Source organism: Pelodiscus sinensis, chromosome 21 (assembly GCF_052426305.1).
Source record: "Pelodiscus sinensis isolate ZL-2025 chromosome 21, ASM5242630v1, whole genome shotgun sequence".
In the NCBI taxonomy this organism is placed as follows: Eukaryota; Metazoa; Chordata; order Testudines; family Trionychidae; genus Pelodiscus; species Pelodiscus sinensis.
Genome location: NC_143072.1, coordinates 22703478 through 22723279, shown reverse-complemented (window position 1 = coordinate 22723279; position 19802 = coordinate 22703478). Strand labels below are relative to the sequence as shown.

Sequence of the window (19802 nt, the reverse complement as noted above, 5' to 3'; positions counted from 1 at the left end):
TTTGTTTTTACAAATTATTTGTTGTTTTACTGCATAGTAACAACCACTGCTTTTGTTGTTGACAAAATAACACTGTGACTAGCAGTAATTGTCTTTGTGATGAAAAATGTTATGAATCTCACTAAAGCTGAATAGAGTATTGTGGGGCAGGGTGGGCAGCTCTCCAAGAACCTTTGTGAGCGAATCCCAGGATCGCTCTGACACCAAGCTTGTAAGTAGCTCAGATGGAAAACGAAGGGAAACTTTCTTTTTTAACCCCTTATTTTGCACTATTTATTCTTATGCTTGCAGGTCACTGCGTTATATTAGGCTGCTTGCTTTCCATATCTAGACAGAACTTCCTTTTCAGTCCCAAACCTAGTAAATCTCTCATGTAACCAGTTAATAAATGTGGTCACTAGAAATGATACAGTCTGGCATCTTAATGGACTTGCTGCCCGGGTGAAATCCGGAGATGGGCATGCATTTGTCTCTGACACACAGCCACACCCTGCTATATTCTGATTTGGATTGGTGCAATTCCACTGCAGACAATGGGGGTATGCTAGTGTAAAACTGGTGTGGGTGACAAATCGGGAGAGTCTGTCTGCCCTGGTGGCATTCTGAAAACATCCTTGAACTAATGATTCTCATGTGACAGCACAGCTATGCTGTAGAGCTGCTACTGTCTCATTTCAGCCCTGTGTGACCCTTAAGGCATGGCAGGTTTTGCTGCCTCTCAGATATCTATTATCCAACAAAAGGAAGCTTTTGCAAGGTCACATTGCTTTGTCTGCTATTAGTTTAGTCTTTTTGGAATCTTTTAGCCTTTGACTAAACAACAGTTGTTTTGCTAATAGAAACTAGAACCCTTTCACAGTTTGTTACAGTATGCCGCTCTTGCTCGTTTGTTAATTATGGGGGAATATTTCTTGAAGGTAAGACTGCATGAGTGCTTACTAGCATTTGACTGCTTTTATTCATGAAGCCTAGATCTTTTTGCTGGGAATTAGGGTAACAACTTAAATCACACTTTCACCTGAAAATGTTTTAACTATTAGTGCAGCATTTCCCAAACTATGGGCCGCGGCCTGATACCGGGCCACGGGGGGGAAAAAAATATCGGGCCTCAGCATGGCTGCCAGGAGGGGAGCAGAGCGTGACAGGCTGGAAGGAGGGGGCGGAGGTACCTGCTGCCAGGAAGCAGTGCTGGGGCCAGCAGGGCCGTCCCGGTGGAGATCCGGGCAGGCAGGTAGGCGGCCAAAGCAGGGCTGGGAGCGGCGGGTCTGTCCCGCAGAGATCCGGGTGGACGGCGAAAGCAGGACTGGGGGAGTGGGGCTTTCCTGTGGAGATCCAGGCAGGTAGGCGGGCAGGCAGCGGAAGCAGGGTTGGGGGCAGCGGGGCTGTCCCGTAGAGTTTGGGTGGGGGGAGACAGGCGGGCGGCAGAAGCAGGGTTGAGGGTAGCGGGGCTGTCCGGTGGTGGAGATCGGAGAGTGCAGGCGGCGGAACCAGGGCTACACGGAGGAAGGGGAAGCTGGCCGGGGGAGATCAGGAGGAGGAGGATGGGAGAATCAGCTGCCGGAAGCAGGGCTGGATGGGGGCAGCGGGGCTGGGGGGGGGTCGTCTGGGGAGCGGGGTTGACCGGGGGAGATTGGTGGGTGGCGGGGGGAACCGGCCTCTGGAAGCAGGGCTGGACAGGGGCAGCAGGGCTGGACTGGGGAGATCAGGAAGAGAAAAGGGGGGGGGGGGAGCAGGACTGACCTGGGCACATGCAGACCCTGGCAGATGAGTGAGTCTGCCCGGGGAGTCCATTTTGCCCCCTCCCCCTTCACATACCCTCCCTGGAGTAGTTGCGAACTGCCTGGCAGGTAGACACACTCAGACAGCGTGAGCACATCTACCGGCCAGGCAGCTAAGGACTAATACACCTAATTATAATAAAACGTACCTAATTAGAAAATACCAGGCATTTTATGTGTCTGATGATTTCTCAGTTTCTTTCCCAGACAAAACTTTCAAATACTGGACTGTCCAGTACAAAACCGGACACCTGGCAACCCTACCCTTCCTGCACCCTCCCTTTTAGCCAGATACCCTACCCCCAATCTGCTCCTACTCCCACCTCCTGAAGTGCTCATATGGCGCTGGGTCCCCCAAGCCCTGTCCCAGGCTGGGTGGAGGATGCAGCCGGGTGAAACACTGAAAATTTATTCATTTTTCATTCTTTTTTTCATATGCGTTTATATTTTTGGGCTGCAAAAGACAGTACTGAAAAAAACCGGTTTCAACTAAAGTAAAAAGTTTGGGAAACCCTGATCTAGCCAGCTGTCTATCCATCTTACAGTCCATTTATCCAATCCATATTCCCTTAACTTGCTGGCAAGAATATTGTGGGTGACTATCAAAAGCTTTGCTAACGCTGGCACTGGGGGCTTTGGGAGGACCAGAAACAACTTGCTTGAATATTAATCATTTGCTTATTGATTATGCAAATGAATGTTACCGGTCCTCCAAAAGCTCGTGAATGGATTTACTGGTCCCCGTGTCAAAAAATTTGGGAACCCCTGTATTAGTGTAATGCATGAGACTCCTGCAATGGAAAGAGATTAAACTATAAAATAGATTAAAAAGAAAGCATAACTAGGTGCATTTGCCAGTACTTTAGTGTATAGTCAGTTTCTTCAGTTTGTGTGGGACTTCACATAGCAACTGTGCTGTGAAAAACATTTGTAAAATAGAGGTTTTAAATCTACAAACGTCAGGGACATTTGGGGGCAAGTCCTGTTATCTGAAATGTATTTCAATTTATTTTTTAAATTGATTAGATTTGAAGTTGCTGCTTCCCCTTAAACTTCCCCTTAAGCTAAAGAGAGCCTCTATTTCCTGCGCAGCTTAGTGTCCAACTTGATTCTTGTTCTATATTTGTAACATAAAGGAAAGGAGAAATTTCTTGAACTACTGTCATTTCCTACCAATGTGCAGTTTATGTAGTTATCGTTTTAATAATCTCCTTTTCCATCTGAAACAAGAAGCCTATCAAAAATTGGAACTCTTTTGTCAACTCAGAGAAACTTAATGTAGAAGAGAGTCTAGGAAATTAACACCTATTTCTTCCAAAACAAATATTCAGAGGCTATTTTAAGGTGCAGGAGTTAAATTTTAAATACAGATCTTCATTGGGTCGTGGCAGGTGTTTTGTTTGTTTTTTTTATTGCATAAGAATTGTCAGCTGGTCAGTAGAAAATCTCTGTTGCAACATTCTATTTCAGGCTATCCTCCTACATGTTGCACCACTTACATTCACGAATAAGGAAAAACATGGTGGTTAGCGTTCTTGAAGGATGAAAAAATGTAAACATTAGAAAAAAGCAAATAATGGGGGAACTGTGTAATTTTCAGGTAGCCGTAGGAGGAGGCAGATTAAGACCATGTTTTTACTGCTTTTTAAAATTGTGGATTGTACTTTAGCTGGCAAACAAGGGATAAATCTATATCCCAGTTCTTGAAGTCAGCTATTTTTATTAAGGATGTGATCTATTTTGGTGGCTTGTTGCATTCATGTGTAGCTGGGGGGCATGTACCATCATGCATTCTGATCTCATTTTCTAGTGTGCAAGACATCAAGAATATAGAAATATGGTGTCAGTAAGTATTTAAGTATTAATATAGGTAGGGTTTTTTTTTTTTTCTGGCTTTGTATCTCAGTCATCTACAAAGCCAGCTGGTAGCACCATTATCTGTCTGAGCTCCAGCAGCTGTAGTCCCTAGTTTCAGGATTCACCATACTTCAGTTTTGAACTCAAATGTATCACATTAAAAGTAGCTAGTGCTTTAACTGAATCGTGTCTTAAATGATAGCTTAAGATACCAGCAAAAATTGATTGGCCGGTAGAAGTGACAGTAAAAAGTTGAGCAGAGTTTTACTTTGGGGTGCTTTGAAAATAATGCAGAGGTCACATCAGAGTTCTGCAGTCGGGGGTGTGTGTGTGTGTGTGTGTGTGTGTGTGTGTGTGTGTGTGTGTGTGTGTGTGTGTGTGTGTGTGTGTGTGTGTGTGTGTGTGTGTGTGTGTGTGTGTGTGTGTGTGTGTGTGTGTGTGTGTGTGTGTGTGTGTGGCTTTAAAATTGCCTTTGCCATACAGTATTAGCAAGTCATTCACTTCCAACATTTATATAGTATAATATTGCGAGATAAGCATTTCATGTAAGTGGCTTGGACATTGGTGCACAGATGCAGGATTTTTCCTCTTCATTTTCAGAATAAGTGATAGGAATCTTGTCTATTATGGGTAAACATTATACTTATTTTTTGTGTGGTTTTGTTTTGTTTCTTGCTATTAGATCCTCCCAAGTGACTGATCTATGAAATGGCAGAAAATGGAACAGATTGTGATCAGAGACGCATAGGAATGATCAAAGAACAGCAGAATGGGAATTTCACAGGTAGGCTAAAAATGGCAGTTCCTCTTCCAGACCAATCAATCTGGTACCCTCAAAAGATTCTCCGGCAATGTGTGGGTTGGGAAACTAAGCCCAGATAGAACTGAGCAGATAATGACAAAAATGTGCGGCCTAAAACTATTCTGTAGCCTTAACATGTATCCATCCTATCGACTTGAATTAGCATATGCTTAAGTGGTACAGCGTCAGGTGCTAATTTAAAAAAAATAAATCTTTTGGCAGGAATTTGGGTTTAGAAAGCATTCCAAGCAACCCAGCCCTTTGACAGCAAGGAGATTGCATTTGGACAGCAAAAAAAAAAAAATCTACCCTGTTTTGGGAGAAACACAAATTTTTAATTTCTGAATTAGTTCTTCTATAAACTATAGCTTGTCACTTGCTCACAATGAATTGCTGACAGAATGACTAGTTCTCTTGGTCACTCTTTGCAGGTCTGTTTCTATCACTGGGCCTTCTCTTTGAACTAACATACAATTAATGCTTAGAGCATGGAATCTTTATGTATGAAAAGATAAACTGGTGGTGGTTTTTTGTCTGTATTTTATAAACATGATCAAAATCTTATCTTGTTTCCTGTCTGCTTCATGTGGTTTGTATGTGTTAGTTCATGCCCTGTGCAGTTCAGCATTCTGGTTCTTTCTCTTTCCTTGCCTGTCTTGTCTCTAGTCACTGATAACCTTGCATGTGTACTCTGGGAATTCACCATTCTGAAACAGTGGGGTGCTTTCCAGTGCCATCTCTGTCTACTTTGTTTCCCTCCTTTCTTTCTTTTTTCTTTTGGGGGGGGGGGGTGGAATAATCTTCTGTGGCAGATGAATTTTGCATTTATCAACTTGAAGTAATGCATATTGAAAAACATAATCCCAACTATATATATGCAGTGATGAGGACGAAATTAGCTGTTACCACTCAAGAGAGATTTAATTGTGGATAGTTCTCTGGAAAAAAAAATCCACTCAATGTGCAGCAGCAGCAGTCAAAAAAGCAACACAATGTTATGAATCATTAAGAGGGATAGAGAATAAAACAAAGCGTATCGTAATGCTTCTATAAATAGTATGGTACACCTACATCTTGGATACTGGGTACAGATGTGGTCACCTAATCTCAAAAAATATCTTGGAAACAAAAATGATTGGGGTATGGAATGGCTGCCGTATGAGGAGAGATTAATGAGACAGTCGTCTCTTTTCCAAACTGACGGGGGTGATATGATAGAGGTCTATAAAACCATGAGTGGTGTGGAACTCTTTCCCATAACACAAGAGTTAAAGGTCACGAAATGAAATTAATAGGTAGCAGGTTTAAAGTAACCAAAAAGAAGTACTTATTCATGCAACGCATCATCAACCCATGGAACTCCCTGTCAGAGGATGTTATGAAGCCCAAGACTATAACAGTGCTCAAAAAAGAGCTGGATAAATGTATGGATCGGTCCATCAATGGCTATTAGCCAAGATGAGCAGGCAAGGTGTCATAGCATATGTTTGTCATAAACTGGGAATTGGTGACAGGGTGGATAACCTGATTATTACATATTCTGTTCATTCCATCTGAGGCACCTGGCATTGGCCACTGTTGGAAGACATGATACTGGGCTAAATGAATCTTTAGTCTGACCCAGTATGGCCATTGTTATGCTAAGTTTATACCATTATTTTTTTAGAAGTGTGGGTTTTTTTTTCCAAGTTTCTTCAAACCCACTCATTTATTGTTCTTTAACCAATTATTCTGTTCCTCCTCATGCTGTTTTTTATTGTACAATTTGTGGCTTTTTTCAAACTTTTCATTGATATGTGTTCATACTCTATCTTATAGCACTTTTAATAACTGTGGAGTGTCTTTGTTAAAGATGTTCTAAGAAATGGCAGAGAATAGAACAGATTCTTAAACCAAGAATATAGCACTATTCAAAGTGGGGTAGGATGTTTATACTGACAACAAGAATATAGAAACCTTTTATACTAAAGTTTTAGAAGGAACGCAAAGCCTCTTTCTTCTTCGGCTTGAATCCTTCTTTAATAAGTAGTTATTGGAAAGAGGCTTCCCTGAAAGGCAAGTTACTCCATCAGTCGTATTCAGTACACACAAGCTGTTCTCAATGAACAAAATTCCAATTCTTCTGACTATCCTGGCAAAATCTTTGCTTGACATTATCTGATTCAAATCATCCTGAACCAACTTAGTTAGTTTGTATTAGAGTTTATGGTAGAGATGTTCAATTTAGGTTAATTGGCTAATTGAATAGTCGATGCAGTTTGTGTTGACTATTTGATTAGTTGATAAGGGTGCCTACATCTTTGATGTGTAGGGCTGTTGCTACGCTTCAAAGGCAAAAGTGCTGTGGGAGCATGGGGCCAATGGAGGACTCAAGCAGTCCCTCTCTGGCCCCATGTTCCCTGCGACTTTTCAAAGTGGCAGTGCCACATGGAGCCTGGGGACAGTGGAGGAGTCCTCAGACCTGGCTGCATCCGGCATTTCAAAGCAGCAGCTCAATGTGGAGCCCAAGGTCTGGCCCCAGGCTCCACGCAGCGCTGCCGCTTTGAAATAAGGATGTTAAGTATCAGGTACTTGAGTCGAATAGTCGATGCACTTTTGCATCAAATATTTGATTAGTTGATAGGATGCCTCCGCCTTTGAAGTGAGACAACAGCCTTAGGGCTGTTGCTACACTTCAAAGGCAAAAGCACCAAAGCCCAGGGTCAGCTGAAGACTACCCGGCTGACTCTGGGCTCCGTGCAGTACTGCTGCTTTGAAATGCTGCCATGGTGGTGTTTCAAAGCAGCAGTGCCACATGGAGCCCAGGGTTGACGGGGTATTCCCCAGCTAATTGCAGGCTCCGCTCAGCGCTGCCACTTTGAAATGCTGCGAGGAGCCCGACACCTGGGGAGCAGCAGCAAGGGGGAGGGCAGCAAGTCCTTCACATCCCTACTTTGAAGTAAGGATGTTAAGTATTGAGTAATTTACTAGTCGAGTAGTCAATAGGCATTTCCCATTCCTCCCGCTGGGGCTCTTGTACATTCCAAAGGAGGAATGCGGAACTCCTTGCTGGCCCTGGGCTGCAACGCAAAGTCCCGCTGACTCTGGGCTGCACACAGGCGTATCATCTTTGAAATGTACAAGAGTCCCCAGTGGAAGCACCCGCATGGAGCCTGGGGTCAGCAGGAGCCGGGAATCAGTTGTGCGGCGCTGCCCTTTTGAAATGCCACCTCTGCATTTCAAAGCAGCAGCGCTGCGCAGAGCTCAGTATGGGTTCTGTGCGGTGCTGCCGCTTTGAAGTACCTCCTTCTCCCCCTCCCCCCTTTGCTCCCTCTATCTGATAGGCAGCAAGGGGGAAATCTACTAGTTGACTCGACTGTCCAATAAGCATTTGCTTATCAGATAGTTGACTAGTTCTTAACATCCTTACTTTGAAGCACCCTTTTCTTCTCTTCCCCCCCCCCCCCCCCTTTGATGCCTCTATCAGAGGCAGCAAGATGGTGGGAGGGAGCGACTACTTGACTAGTGTGTTGTCTAGTTGTTCACATCCCTAGTTTATGGTACTCTCAATTATTGCACTAAATTATGTCTATAACCAGGGCTCAACAAATAATGCAATGTACTCACCCGTGGCGAGTAGATTGCAACCCGGAAGAGCTGGGTTCAAGCGGTCTGTGCATACACAGAACGATCTGCGCATGTGCAGATCGCCGGACAGCACAGCTGGCAAGCGGGGCTCACTGCAGTTTGGCGAGCCCTGTCTATAACTATCAGTATATTCTTGGTCTCCCACTTTTAATGTGTAACACCAGGGACTGTTACACTGTGTGCAGTGTTTTGTCTTACAATTGAATTACTGCAATAAACCTAATCTTCACGTTTATAATGTCTACGCTGGCTAAGAACAACAGTTCATCAAAAAAGTGTGATGTTAGAAGGGGATCCCTTTTTTTTCAGTGGATTTACTTGATGTGGGTGATAGAGAGGATGGATTTTTGTAAGTAACCATTTAAACATGGCTTGAGGTTCTGTACATAGTGAATGATGTTTTTCTGTGAGTTCAAGATAAAACTGGGCTTCAGTAATGCTGAATGGGTATTGGCTGAATGTAACTGGTTATGGAGGCAAGCAGTGTAGTCTCTTACATAAAGACTTAGAATTTTTAAGCGCCTTACAGACCAGGTCTACACATTGCTTGTTTAAATACTTCCATGGCCATGAAACTCTGGGGCAGCTGAGTGGGAAAACTACGAGCCTTCCTTTGCTGTAGGTCACTTCACATGCATTGCGGAACTCTTTACAAGAGGAGGAAGAGGAGTTAAAACTATCATGTAACTTTTAGTTGTGGTGGAATGTGAACTGTCAGCTTGTCCGTGTACTAACTCTTCCATCCATCTTTATTTCTAGACCCCTCTTTGCTGAGTGAACAGAAGCTAAGGGACCGAGAAGAGAGGCAAAATATTGTGCTCTGGAGACAACCACTCATTACCTTGCAGTATTTTTTCTTGGAAACCCTAATAAACTTGAAGGAATGGACCATAAAGTAAAGATCTCCTTTAATTTCCACTTCTAAGCTCTGTGGGGAAACCCATACTTTGATTCAATAGATCATTGTGGCATCTCAAATTCCGTGATGATTCATGTTTATAAATGTGTCTCAAAGAAAGATATTTTTAAAACCAGCCATATTCCCAGCTGCTCACCAAAATGATAATGTGTGCAGGTTACATTGGTATCAAACTCCAGCTTGCCTGGATAGATAGAAAAGAACCAGAATCTTTTTCTTTTTTTTCCCCCTGAATATTTGAATGATAAGCTAGGGCTTAAGGGCCCTGATGGCATGAACTATTGTATTAATGATTGCATCTAGAAGGGAGCTCAGATTTTATGAATTATATGCCTTTGCTCGCCAATGTCACACCATATCAGGGCAAAGTTCAAGATTACATGGCAATTATATTGATGTTAATGAAACTATACAGAGGACTTTGCTTCTAACCTACGTGTTCCGTTCCACAGTAGGAAACAATCTATAGTAGTGCTATCTCTAAACCATTGCTTGGAAGCAGTGTATTGAATAGACTGTCACCATGGGTAGGGTTGTTACCCCCCCAACCTGACTGACCTCCCTTCCTAATAGGGAAGAGGATAGTGAGATTGCTTACTACAGTAAGCATGAAAATGTACTAGAAAAGGATAAATATGAATAAAATGATCAAGGGAGAACACCATTTATAACAAGCCATTCTAGCATGTGGCTAATGGATAGACTTGTGCTCAGAAATGAGCCTAGGATTATTTTCCAGCTCAGCAGGCATGCTCTGATGTGGTCTTGGGTAATATCAGTAGTTAGAATGCCCCCTTACTGAGGGCTTGTCCATATGGAGATTTGGCAGCCTTGGGAGAATTTACAGTGCACCAGCCTGCTGTTTATGTTGAAGCACACTGTGAACTTCTAGTTCACGGCAGTAGGGCCCATGCAGTTACTTAGTGCACAGCAGGCTTGTGTGCATAGATTTACCTCTTGACTTGTCATGCATCAAGCTTAAGCCCTTTCGTCAGTTGAGAATGGTCATAACAAGCTGCATTCTCCCACCTTCTAGGCCATAAGCAGAGTGCTAATATAGGGGGCCCTTTCAGAGGAGTGAGTAACTTAAATGTTGATTTGAAATAACAAACTTTTATCAAACAGGTATCTAATGTAGTGTAGTCCTTAAATATTCTTTTACACTTCCTGCTTTCTTTCAGTGTTCTTGGGATTATTCCTTTTGAGAACTGTTTTTTTTCCATGTCCCATGTTATGCATTTGTGGCAGCTGTTTATTTAAGAGTGTCTAAAGTATACTATAGAAAATAACACTTGAGTTGATATTTTATCTGATTTGATTGATACCTGACTTTCTAGATCTTAAATTTTTGTGTAGCTGTCTTGTTACACAGCAATATTTTGGACACTAACATTATGCAGTAGTAGCAGGAAATAACTTTCCTATTCTACTTTAATATATTAACAGACACAAATTCAGGTGGTCCTAGGCTGGATTATATACTATTAAATGGTGCTTTAAAGTGTAACTGTCAATTGGAGAACTGCATGTCCATCTGAATTCTCAGCTAGTGTTACAAGTAACATCAAGTATTTCTGTAAGTGAAAGAGATTAGTGAGTTTTCACATTTAATATGCATTTGAGGGTTTTGTGTCAAGTCAGTTTCACTGTTTTCCCCATGTGGTGGTTTCCCTCTTCCTCCCTCCCTCCTTCCCCCCACCTCATTGTGAGAGATTCACACATTGCAGTGGGGAGAGAAAAATACCATATAAGGAGAGGTGTGGATATAAAAACACAGTAATTAGTAGTGGACTATAGTGGTACCTGAAACTTTAATTATTTTAAAATTTATTCAGTTCCAGTTGATAGTTTTCTTGTTTTTAAAACATGATGAAACAGCAAATGTGTGTAATATAGCATTCGGCAAGAGTGTAATTGTTTAAGATTGACAAGAAAAAAATAAAATAAATGAGCTCTCTTTTTAGCCAATTGTGTACAGTCTTATTGCAGACTTGTAAAGCTAGACAGACACAAAAGCCAATGGAACTGGATCTCAAATTACATGAATACTTACAACTCCCCACTGATAATTGCCTTATACTTAATGTGAAAAACTTCCAGTTAATTATCAAATTTTTCTGAGCTGCAGCAAGACACCTTTTCAACGTTTCTTTAAATCGATTGAGAGAACCCAAGTAGTTATCAGACTACCTTTCATAAAGCCACTTTGGCCTACTGCTTAGAGCACATGCTAGGAGTTTTAAGTTTTATTCCCACTGCCTTACTGTGACCTTGGCTAGCTTACTTTACTGCTTTGTATCTTGCTTTACTCTTCAGTCAAGTTGATAATGCAGTAGTACCTGTTATCTTGGGTGTCAAGGCCTAATATTTGTTAGAACATGGAGTTAATTGGATGAAAAATGCTTTCAGTGTGTACAATAGAACACTTTTATTCCAGTTCTGAGTGAGATGCGATTTCCCCTTAAAGAATCAAGACTCCGCAGTTCTTTTATGCACACTTTGATCTATATTGTAACATTACAAATTTGGCAGGCTGCATTTTTACCCTTTTGATGCACCCCAACAAAGCTGTTCTGCAGTGACACAGAAGTGGCTTGGCAATGCATGGAAAAATATGAATGACCCTAATTGCAATTTGTCTTTTAAGATTGTGGCATCGCCGAAGTATCGTGATGTCTTTTTTGCTGCTGCTTGCAGTGCTTACAGCTGCGTATTATATTGAAGGAACACATCAACAGGTATGCAGTTCATCAAGTTATTTTCTGTTGTGTTTGGCACTTCCTATCCAAAACATACACTTAGGGGATTGAATAGTGTCATACAAGAATGGTAGTGCATATACCTGAGTGTTCATTTTATTCAGCTAATAATTCCCTGTGGAGTGTGCTCCCTTCTGTCACGTAGCAAATCAATAATAGATTGAGGATAGTGACTTATCAGATCATTAAGTACACCTCTCTGCAGCCATGTGTGTTCTGTGTGTCCTCCATCTCTGAATAGCTAATTCTCTCCAGAGCTGCAATGCCACTTCACATCTGCTTTTCAGAGCACTGGACCATGCTGCAGGTAAACTAAGACCAAATGGGACTGTAATGTCAGGGCTCCCAGGTAAATTGTTTCTTCCTCCTCACAGAGGACTCTCCAAACCATCTGGGATAGTCCTTTCCCTCTGGTCATAGAATCGTCTAGTGGATTGAGCACCAGAGTGGGAACTAGGAGCTCCTGAGTTCAGATCCTAGCCTGTTTCTTATGCTGTCTCTCCTAATTTTTTAAAATGGATTTAATACCTCTCGGGTGATATGAAGATTGATTGATGCTTTTACATTAGATGTACAAAAGTTAACCGTTACAGAACTGTAAAGCAGTGATCTTGTCTTGTGAGTGGCATCCCTGTCAGCCCAGCCATGCAAAGGAGAAGGCTGGCTGGAAGCTATCCAGCTGCTGTCCCTTCTTGTTCTGACTGACTCTAATGCAGCCTTTCCAGATGGCAAAAATCTAGTCTCACTCCACCTCCACCTGCTTCCCCAGTCAGATTTCACTGCCCATCTGTGGTGCTTGTAATAGGTTGCAGTAAGAATCTTAACTCCCACCCCTGATCATATAGGTAGTATCCTGGTTCAATAATTGTTGTAGGTATAGTTTTGTGAGATCTAAGAATAGGTGAGCCCAATGAGCCATATACATGGGGAAGAAGCTTAAACAGTGTTGAAGTGTTAAAGTAAATTTCATTCTGCCAAGCTGTTAGGCTAATTGTCTTTTAGTTACTTTTATAGGCGAGAGCCTTATGGTTAGTGTGTAAACGTTTGGCTGAGCTAGAGCAATGAGCCTTTGCACTTCAACTGGGCTTTGAATCCTAACCTCTAGAGATCCAGGTGCTGCCATTTTCTGTCTGGTGGTGGTTCTTTCCACTGACTAGCATACAATATGGAAAACGTTCTCTGGTGCTTGTTTTCATAGAGTCTTAGAACTGGAAGGGACCTCGAGGTCATCGAGTCCAGTCCCCTGCCCTCACAGCAGGACCAAGTACCATCTAGACACCATCCCTGACAGGTGTCTGTCCAACCTGCTCTTAAATATCGGCAGAGATGGAGATTCCACAACCTCCCTATCAATTTATTCCAGTGTTTAACCACCCTGACAGGAGGTTTTTCCTAATGTCCATCCTAAACCTCCCTTGCTGCAATTTAAGCCCATTGCTTCTTGTCCTATCCTCAGAGGCCAAGGAGAACAATTTTTCTCCCTCCTTCTTGTAACACCCTTTTAGATACTTGAAAACCGCTATAATGTTTTCTCCCATCCTTTCATGTGACTCATCCTTATCCTTGACAGAGAAAATGAAGAGCCTGTTACATTGCAGAACTCCTACACTTGCTGCTGTATTTTTAACACAGGCACGCCTTTATTTAAATCCAGAGGTTAACAGAATAATCCTTTAGAATTCCCCTTCCAAGTGTACTTTTACCAGAGTTCACACCCCATGGCTAGTGACTAAGCCATAAACCATTTAGCTGTCTGGCCTCTAAAATAAGTTGGTGCTTTAGTGAAAAACTGCCTTTGCATTTGGTACTGGCTAGCAATTCTGTCTCCTTAGAGCAGGCAAGGGAAACCTCCAGCCCACGAATCACGTCTGGCTCCCTGCTTAATTTCATCTGGCCCGTGGCAAGTCTCTGTACCATGGACTAGAAGCCCTGAGCCACAGCGGTGCCCCCCAACAAGCAATCCAGGAAGCTGTGCATGCTACCCTCCTATTGGCTGGGAACTGCAGGCAACGGGAGTTGTGCAGGCAACGTCTGCAAACAAGGGCAGAGTACAGAGCTGCCTGGTCCCTTCTCTTCTCCCCAGGCTGCAGAGATGTGCTGACTGGTTCCATATCAAGGAGATGCCAGAGCATCTCAGCCCCTCTCCTGCATCCCAACTCTCAGCCCTCAGCCCCATCCTAGAGCCAGCACCCTTACCTTCTGCCCCTTTCCTTCTGGGAAGGGACTCACAACTCTGAGTCCCTTCCCAGCGCCTGCAAATGACAATGGTGGGAAAGTTGGCAATTCTAATCTCAAAGCCTAGGGGAAAGCTATGAGCTTCCCTGCCCGTACCTGAGCTCTGTGTGCCCGCCACTGATTTTTTGGGGGGGAGGTGGGAAAAAGGTTTCCCCTCCCCTGCTTTAGAGAACAGCTGAACTCCCATTTCACCACTAGGTGGCTCTGACAGATTTGGGTTGAAGTAGTTCAGCAGAGCATTGTGAGAAAGTTTACACTTATTCTGTGATCCCATAAGCCCGCGTTTCTCAAACTGTGGGCCCCCCCGGGGAGGTCGCAAGCAACTTAGAGGGGGGTCGCGGTATCACAAAGTTTGAGAACCCCTGCCATAACCTTTCATAGGCTCTGCGTTCCTGACAGATCTTTTGCTTCATCGTGGAGACGTTAACGGTGCCTGGAACTGAATTACTATGCCAGTGAGTGCACTTGATACCCTTTTAGATCATCACCTGTCCTAAGCACTTAGGAAGAGCCAGCAGCACCTTTCTTTCATGAGAATTGATTCATCCTGATTTTATTTTGTGATATTTTTTTTCTTGTTTTTCAGTATGTGCAGTATACGGAGAAAAAATTCTTGTGGTGTGCCTACTGGGTAGGCTTAGGCATTCTGTCCTCTGTTGGGCTTGGAACAGGTCTTCATACCTTTCTACTCTATTTGGTAAGAAACCTACAACTATATTTTCTTGTCACACTATTCCTTTTTACAACGTGCTTTGAGATCTGTGGGTGAAAAGTGCTCTAAGAGTTGCGTGTTGCATACCCGTGGGCTTGAAAAAGGTTCCTTCAGCCTTCCTCTGTGGTGTCATCTTTGCTAAATGGTGGTGTTAACCTTGTTCTGGTCTCTGTGTGCTATGTACAGATTGTACCTCCCTTAACTGGGATAGAATCATAGGGATGGAAGAGACCTCAGTAGGTCATCAAGTCCATCTCCCTGCCCAAAGCAGGATCAACCCCAACTAAATCAACCCAGCCAGGGCTTTGTCAAGCCGAGACTTAAACACCTCTAGGGATGGAGATTCCTCCACTTCCCTAGGGAACCCATTCCAGTGCTTCACCACCCTCCTAGTGAAAGAGTTTTTCCTAATATCCAACCTAGACCTCTCCCACTGTAACTTGAGACCATTGCTCCTTGTTCTGCCATCTGTCACTACTGAGAACAGCCTCTCTCCATCCTCTTTGGAACCTCCCTTCAGGAAGTTGAAAGCTGCTATCAAATCCCCCCTCACTCTTCTCTTCTGCAGACTAAACAAACCCAAATCGCTCAGTCTCTCCTCATAAGTCATGTGCTCCAGCCCCCTAATCTTTTGGTTGCTGGACCCTCTCCAATGCGTCCACATCCTTTCTATAGTGGGGGCCCCAGAACTGGACACACTACTCCAGATGTGGCCTCACCAGAGCTGAATAAAGGGAAATAAACACTTCTCTAGATCTGCTGACAATGCTGCTCCTAATGCAACCTAATATACCATTAGCCTTCTTAGCTACAAGGGCACACTGTTGACTCTGGTCTGGCAACATCCATGGTGTTTTCCTGGACCGCACAGCCCAGGTATAGAGAGGTTGGGCTGTGGGGCAGGAACACGGCAGAGGAACCAGCGACTCAACTGGGAGCCCCAAGTGGGGAGGGGAGGGAGGAGACTCAGAGGGGCAGGTGGCACAGCAGAGAATTCTGCCCCCTGTAGCTGGGAAGCAGTAGGGATTGGCAGCAGCTGCGGATCTCCCACTCCAGCCCTGGCTGCGGAGCTCAGGGTCCGGCAACAGCAACTAGGGAGCTCCAGCCTGGGGAGCCGTAACCAGGCAGGCAGCAGCTGTGCTGGGCTGCAGCCCTAGCAAGGGGCAGGAGTTTAGCACAGGCCATATTGGAAGGGACCTCCCCATGTCCGGCAATTCCCCTTGATTGGGACCGGTCAGGTCCTGGGGGTGCCAGAAGAGGGAGGTCCTATCCGTATCCTATTGAACTCCTGGTGAGACCCTGCAGTTGAAGATTGTCTTCACCTTGAGTAACTGAAAACATAGAATTGAAAATTAGCATTAAAAACTATTGGCACACATTTATGTACTTAAAAAGTAAGGAAGTTTTATAGTGTGTTGTAGCTGTGACAGATGGTAAGTGGGATCTGGACTGGACTTTCTTAGGATGCTTGGTTTTTTTGGGGTAGATCAAAATATTAATTTTCCGAGCTGAAACATCTGAAATGTGCAGTAAATTATTCTTATAGCTCAGTCCACAGTCATTCTGGATGTGTAAATAATAACAAGGTACAGGAAAAACATGTTAATTTAGTGTGGTACCAAGACCTTTAAATCCCTCTGATGGAAACCACATTGTAGTGTTTATTTCAACTTCACTAGCTTGAAGTCAGGAAAGTATTTGTTGGTTGCTTGATTTGGTTTAGTGTTGGGTTAATTCTTTGATTACAAAACAACTGTAATGGTTTTTTTAAAGGCTTCATGGTCGCAAAAATGATTAAAACCATTGTGTGCACTCAACTCTGTGTTGTATTTGGGACAGTTACTGATGGCTTAATTTTAGGATTGTTTTAATCATGGAGAATTGTACACAAAGTATTTCAGGAAACAGGAGAACTCTTGTTTTACATGCAGTAGAACAGGGCTACTCAACTTTGGAAGCCCCAAGTCCCACAGTGATACTGAGCACATGCCTAGAGCTGCAGCCTAAGTGTGGTTGCATATACGTGCAAATATATATGCAAATATATGCAAATATATGCAAATAGCTTCTTTCACACTGATGGGCATGAATACAAAGATTAAAGTAGGACTACATAACACACAGGCCTTTTTAAGTCAGTTCTGCTGATATTAATAAAATGCAATATTTACCCGATTTCCACCCATATGACAGCACTTTTAATAAAATGGGATTTTCGGGTCTCTCCTCCACATGTGTCTGTCTCTCTCTCTCTCTCTCTCTCCTCCTCTTACTGCCGCCTTCTCTCTCTCTCAGCTCTCCTCTACCTCCTGCCTCCCTCTCAGTCTCTCTCTTTCTCTTCTCCTCCCCCTTCTGCCTCTCACTTTGGGGACCATGGAGCCCAAACGGTTGCTTGCGCCACAAGCTTCCACACGGCTCATTTCATCAACTTGTTGTAACATGGTGGAGTGTTTATGGGGGCTAGAAGATGCAGCATCACTGAAGAGTTCTATCATAAGGTACAGTGAATAGTCCTTTTAGCTCTATAATAAAGGAGAGTTCGTATGTTAAGTAATTTAAATCTTTAAATAGAAACACAAATGAAACAGGGCAGTGTTCGACTTTCATTTGTCTCTTTGAAGCAGGGTGTGTAAACTGACAGACATGTAGTTCACTTTAATTTTTGTCTAGTCATTAACCTGACTTGACTGTCATAATTTTCTGCAGCGTGAATAAATGAGCAGCTGTCCCAACATAGCACAAGATAGCATCACGTAGGAAGAGAAGCTTGGATTAATGCTGGTTTAGTGAAGGTACTTATTGTGGGACTTCGTAAAATCCTTCTGCCAATAAAGCTGCCTTCAAGAGCACATCATCTCCCTGCTGAAGTTAAATCAGACATTTCATACTAAGCAGGCACAAATCTATGGTTGTTCAACTCTCAACTACATTGGCAATTGATAAAGAAAAATAGGCTTTATCTTTTGTCCAAAGCGGCTTACTTTGGAGGCAAATGTTGTAATCCCAAAGAGGGGCAATTTGGTCTGTGAACTTCCAGATACATAATAGGGAGATGTTCATTTTCTCCTATGAAGTTCTTGTGTCTCATTTGTGATTCTCATCCTCTTGTCTTGAGCTGATAATGCCAAATGTTGATTTTTGTATTGCAAATGTGAATACTAGGGGTGAGCCCTGTCAAACATCTCCATTTGTGCCCTAATTCAAGATCTCAACCCCGTCTTCATTATCTGCACCTCCTAGTTACTATTCAAACTCTGGCCAGTTTCTGATCATCAGTCTACTGTGGTGAGTCCATGTAGAATAACTCAAAGCACTGACTGGCTGAAATGTACATGTTAGTGTGGAACTAAATAACTGGGATGCTAACTCCAATTTGAGATGTTACTTGAGAGAAGCCAGGGATTGGATTGGCACAGACTCCATGATTTGGGGACTAGGTTCTCCTTGCAAATGCACTTCCCCAATGCAGTTAAACACTTGGAAGCACTGGAGACATGCACATACTGGTGTTGTGTGCCAACATGTAAACCTCTGTGAATTGAGCCAGATGACCTCATGCAGGGGTCTCAAACACCCAGCTTGCGTGCCAGCCCCTGGTGCGATTATGCAGTCTGGCCTGGGACTTGTGGCAGGCTGGGAAGTGGGGAGGGGACATTCTGTTACCAGCCTCCAAGTCCTGCCCCTTCCCACCATTGCTCCACCCTCTCCCCCTCGATGGCATCCCATCCCCCAAGGACATGGCTTCGTGGGGGGGCTGGTGCAGTACAGCGGCAGCAGTCAGTGGCAGGAGCCTCAGTGGTATGGCGCGCAGCAGAGCGAGTGCACTCGCTCTATGTACTCTGCTTTCCCCGCAGCTCCTGTCTCTGTGGAAAGTGTGGGGGGGGGGGGCAAAAAGAGGGGGGGAATGCTGCTGCTGCACTGCATCAGGCCCCCCAGTGATCTCCGAAGTGCTGTTCTTAGGGAACGGGGTGTCATGGGGGCGGGGGGAGGGTGAAGTGATGACGGGAAGGGACGTGGCTTGGGACCAGTAATGGACAGGCTCCCCTCCGCACTCCTGGAGTCTAGAGCCAGATTGTGCAATTGCTCTGGTTGGGATGGCCTATGGGCTGGGAGTTTGAGACCCCTTCCTTAATATAAAATCAACAGTCATGCCACAAAGCTACAACACCTAAATACTGATTTTTATTTTTTTTTCCAGTGTAAAAAAACAGACAACATAGACTGCTCTGAACAATTAGAAAGAGATTATTCTGGGGCATTGCAATTCAATGGTGTTTAACACTATTAACTGAAGTACAATTATACAGGAAAAATGTGTGTGCTGTTTAGATACTCTTAGGATAAATTGAGCAGAGATTCAATTTCCCACTAGAGGGAGTGCTATAAGTTGTCCTACATCTGGTCTACACTGAGGCTTATGTCAACGTATGTGAGAGTAAAAATCACCCCTCTGAGTGATGTAGCTTACTTCAGCCTAATGCAATGTCTACTCTGCGCTATATCAGCAGGAGTCATGGTCGTGCTGACTTACCTTCCAGCTATCGGGAGGCAGATTACGGCATTTGACAGAAGAGCACTTTGCCATCAACTTATCATGTCTTCGCCAGACCCACTGAATCAATGCCATTTCATTGATCACAGTAGTGTGGACTTTGCATACCAGCGTAGACAAACCGCTAGTGGTAAATAGGTAGAGGAAGCATAGATGCTGTTTCTTTCCATATAGTTATCGAAAATACTGTTCAAACAAGAGGTACAAATCAAGACTCTTCTGTGGACCATTACATGAGATTTTTCTCTTTTCTTGAGTGTTCTCAACTGTGGTATTGCGCAGTTGCATTAACTCAGGTATTTGCAGTAGTGCTGCTCCTGCAGCCATTAAGTGGCACTACTAATGTAAAAGCACAAATGTACAATGTATGTAGGCTTGGCAGAAATTGAGTTTAGTTTTTATAATGTTGACAGATTGACGTTTTAAGTGTTGACATTTTAAAAGTTCACATTTACACAAAATGATGGTGGGTGGTGAGACAATAATTATTTCAACAGAGTAAATATTGAGATTCAAGAAGCTAAAGCTCTGGAATCATTAAAACATGGTCAGCATCACATA

At 43.5% G+C, this 19802-nt stretch overlaps 1 protein-coding gene across 5 annotated transcripts in view; it reads left to right on the top strand.

The window, feature by feature from the left end:
• The window catches only part of VMP1 (vacuole membrane protein 1), a 112493-nt gene that overhangs the window by 8505 nt on the left and 84186 nt on the right, over positions 1 to 19802 (top strand). For all 5 annotated transcript variants that reach the window (XR_016347677.1, XR_016347678.1, XM_075904706.2 and 2 more), the window contains 4 exons: positions 4318 to 4419; positions 8824 to 8959; positions 11631 to 11721; positions 14564 to 14674. Coding sequence is in view for 3 of the 5 variants with exons in the window: in XM_075904706.2 (XP_075760821.1) it covers positions 4344 to 4419; positions 8824 to 8959; positions 11631 to 11721; positions 14564 to 14674 (414 nt within the window). In the remaining 2 variants the exon portion in view is untranslated. The remainder of the gene's footprint in view (positions 1 to 4317; positions 4420 to 8823; positions 8960 to 11630; positions 11722 to 14563; positions 14675 to 19802) is intronic.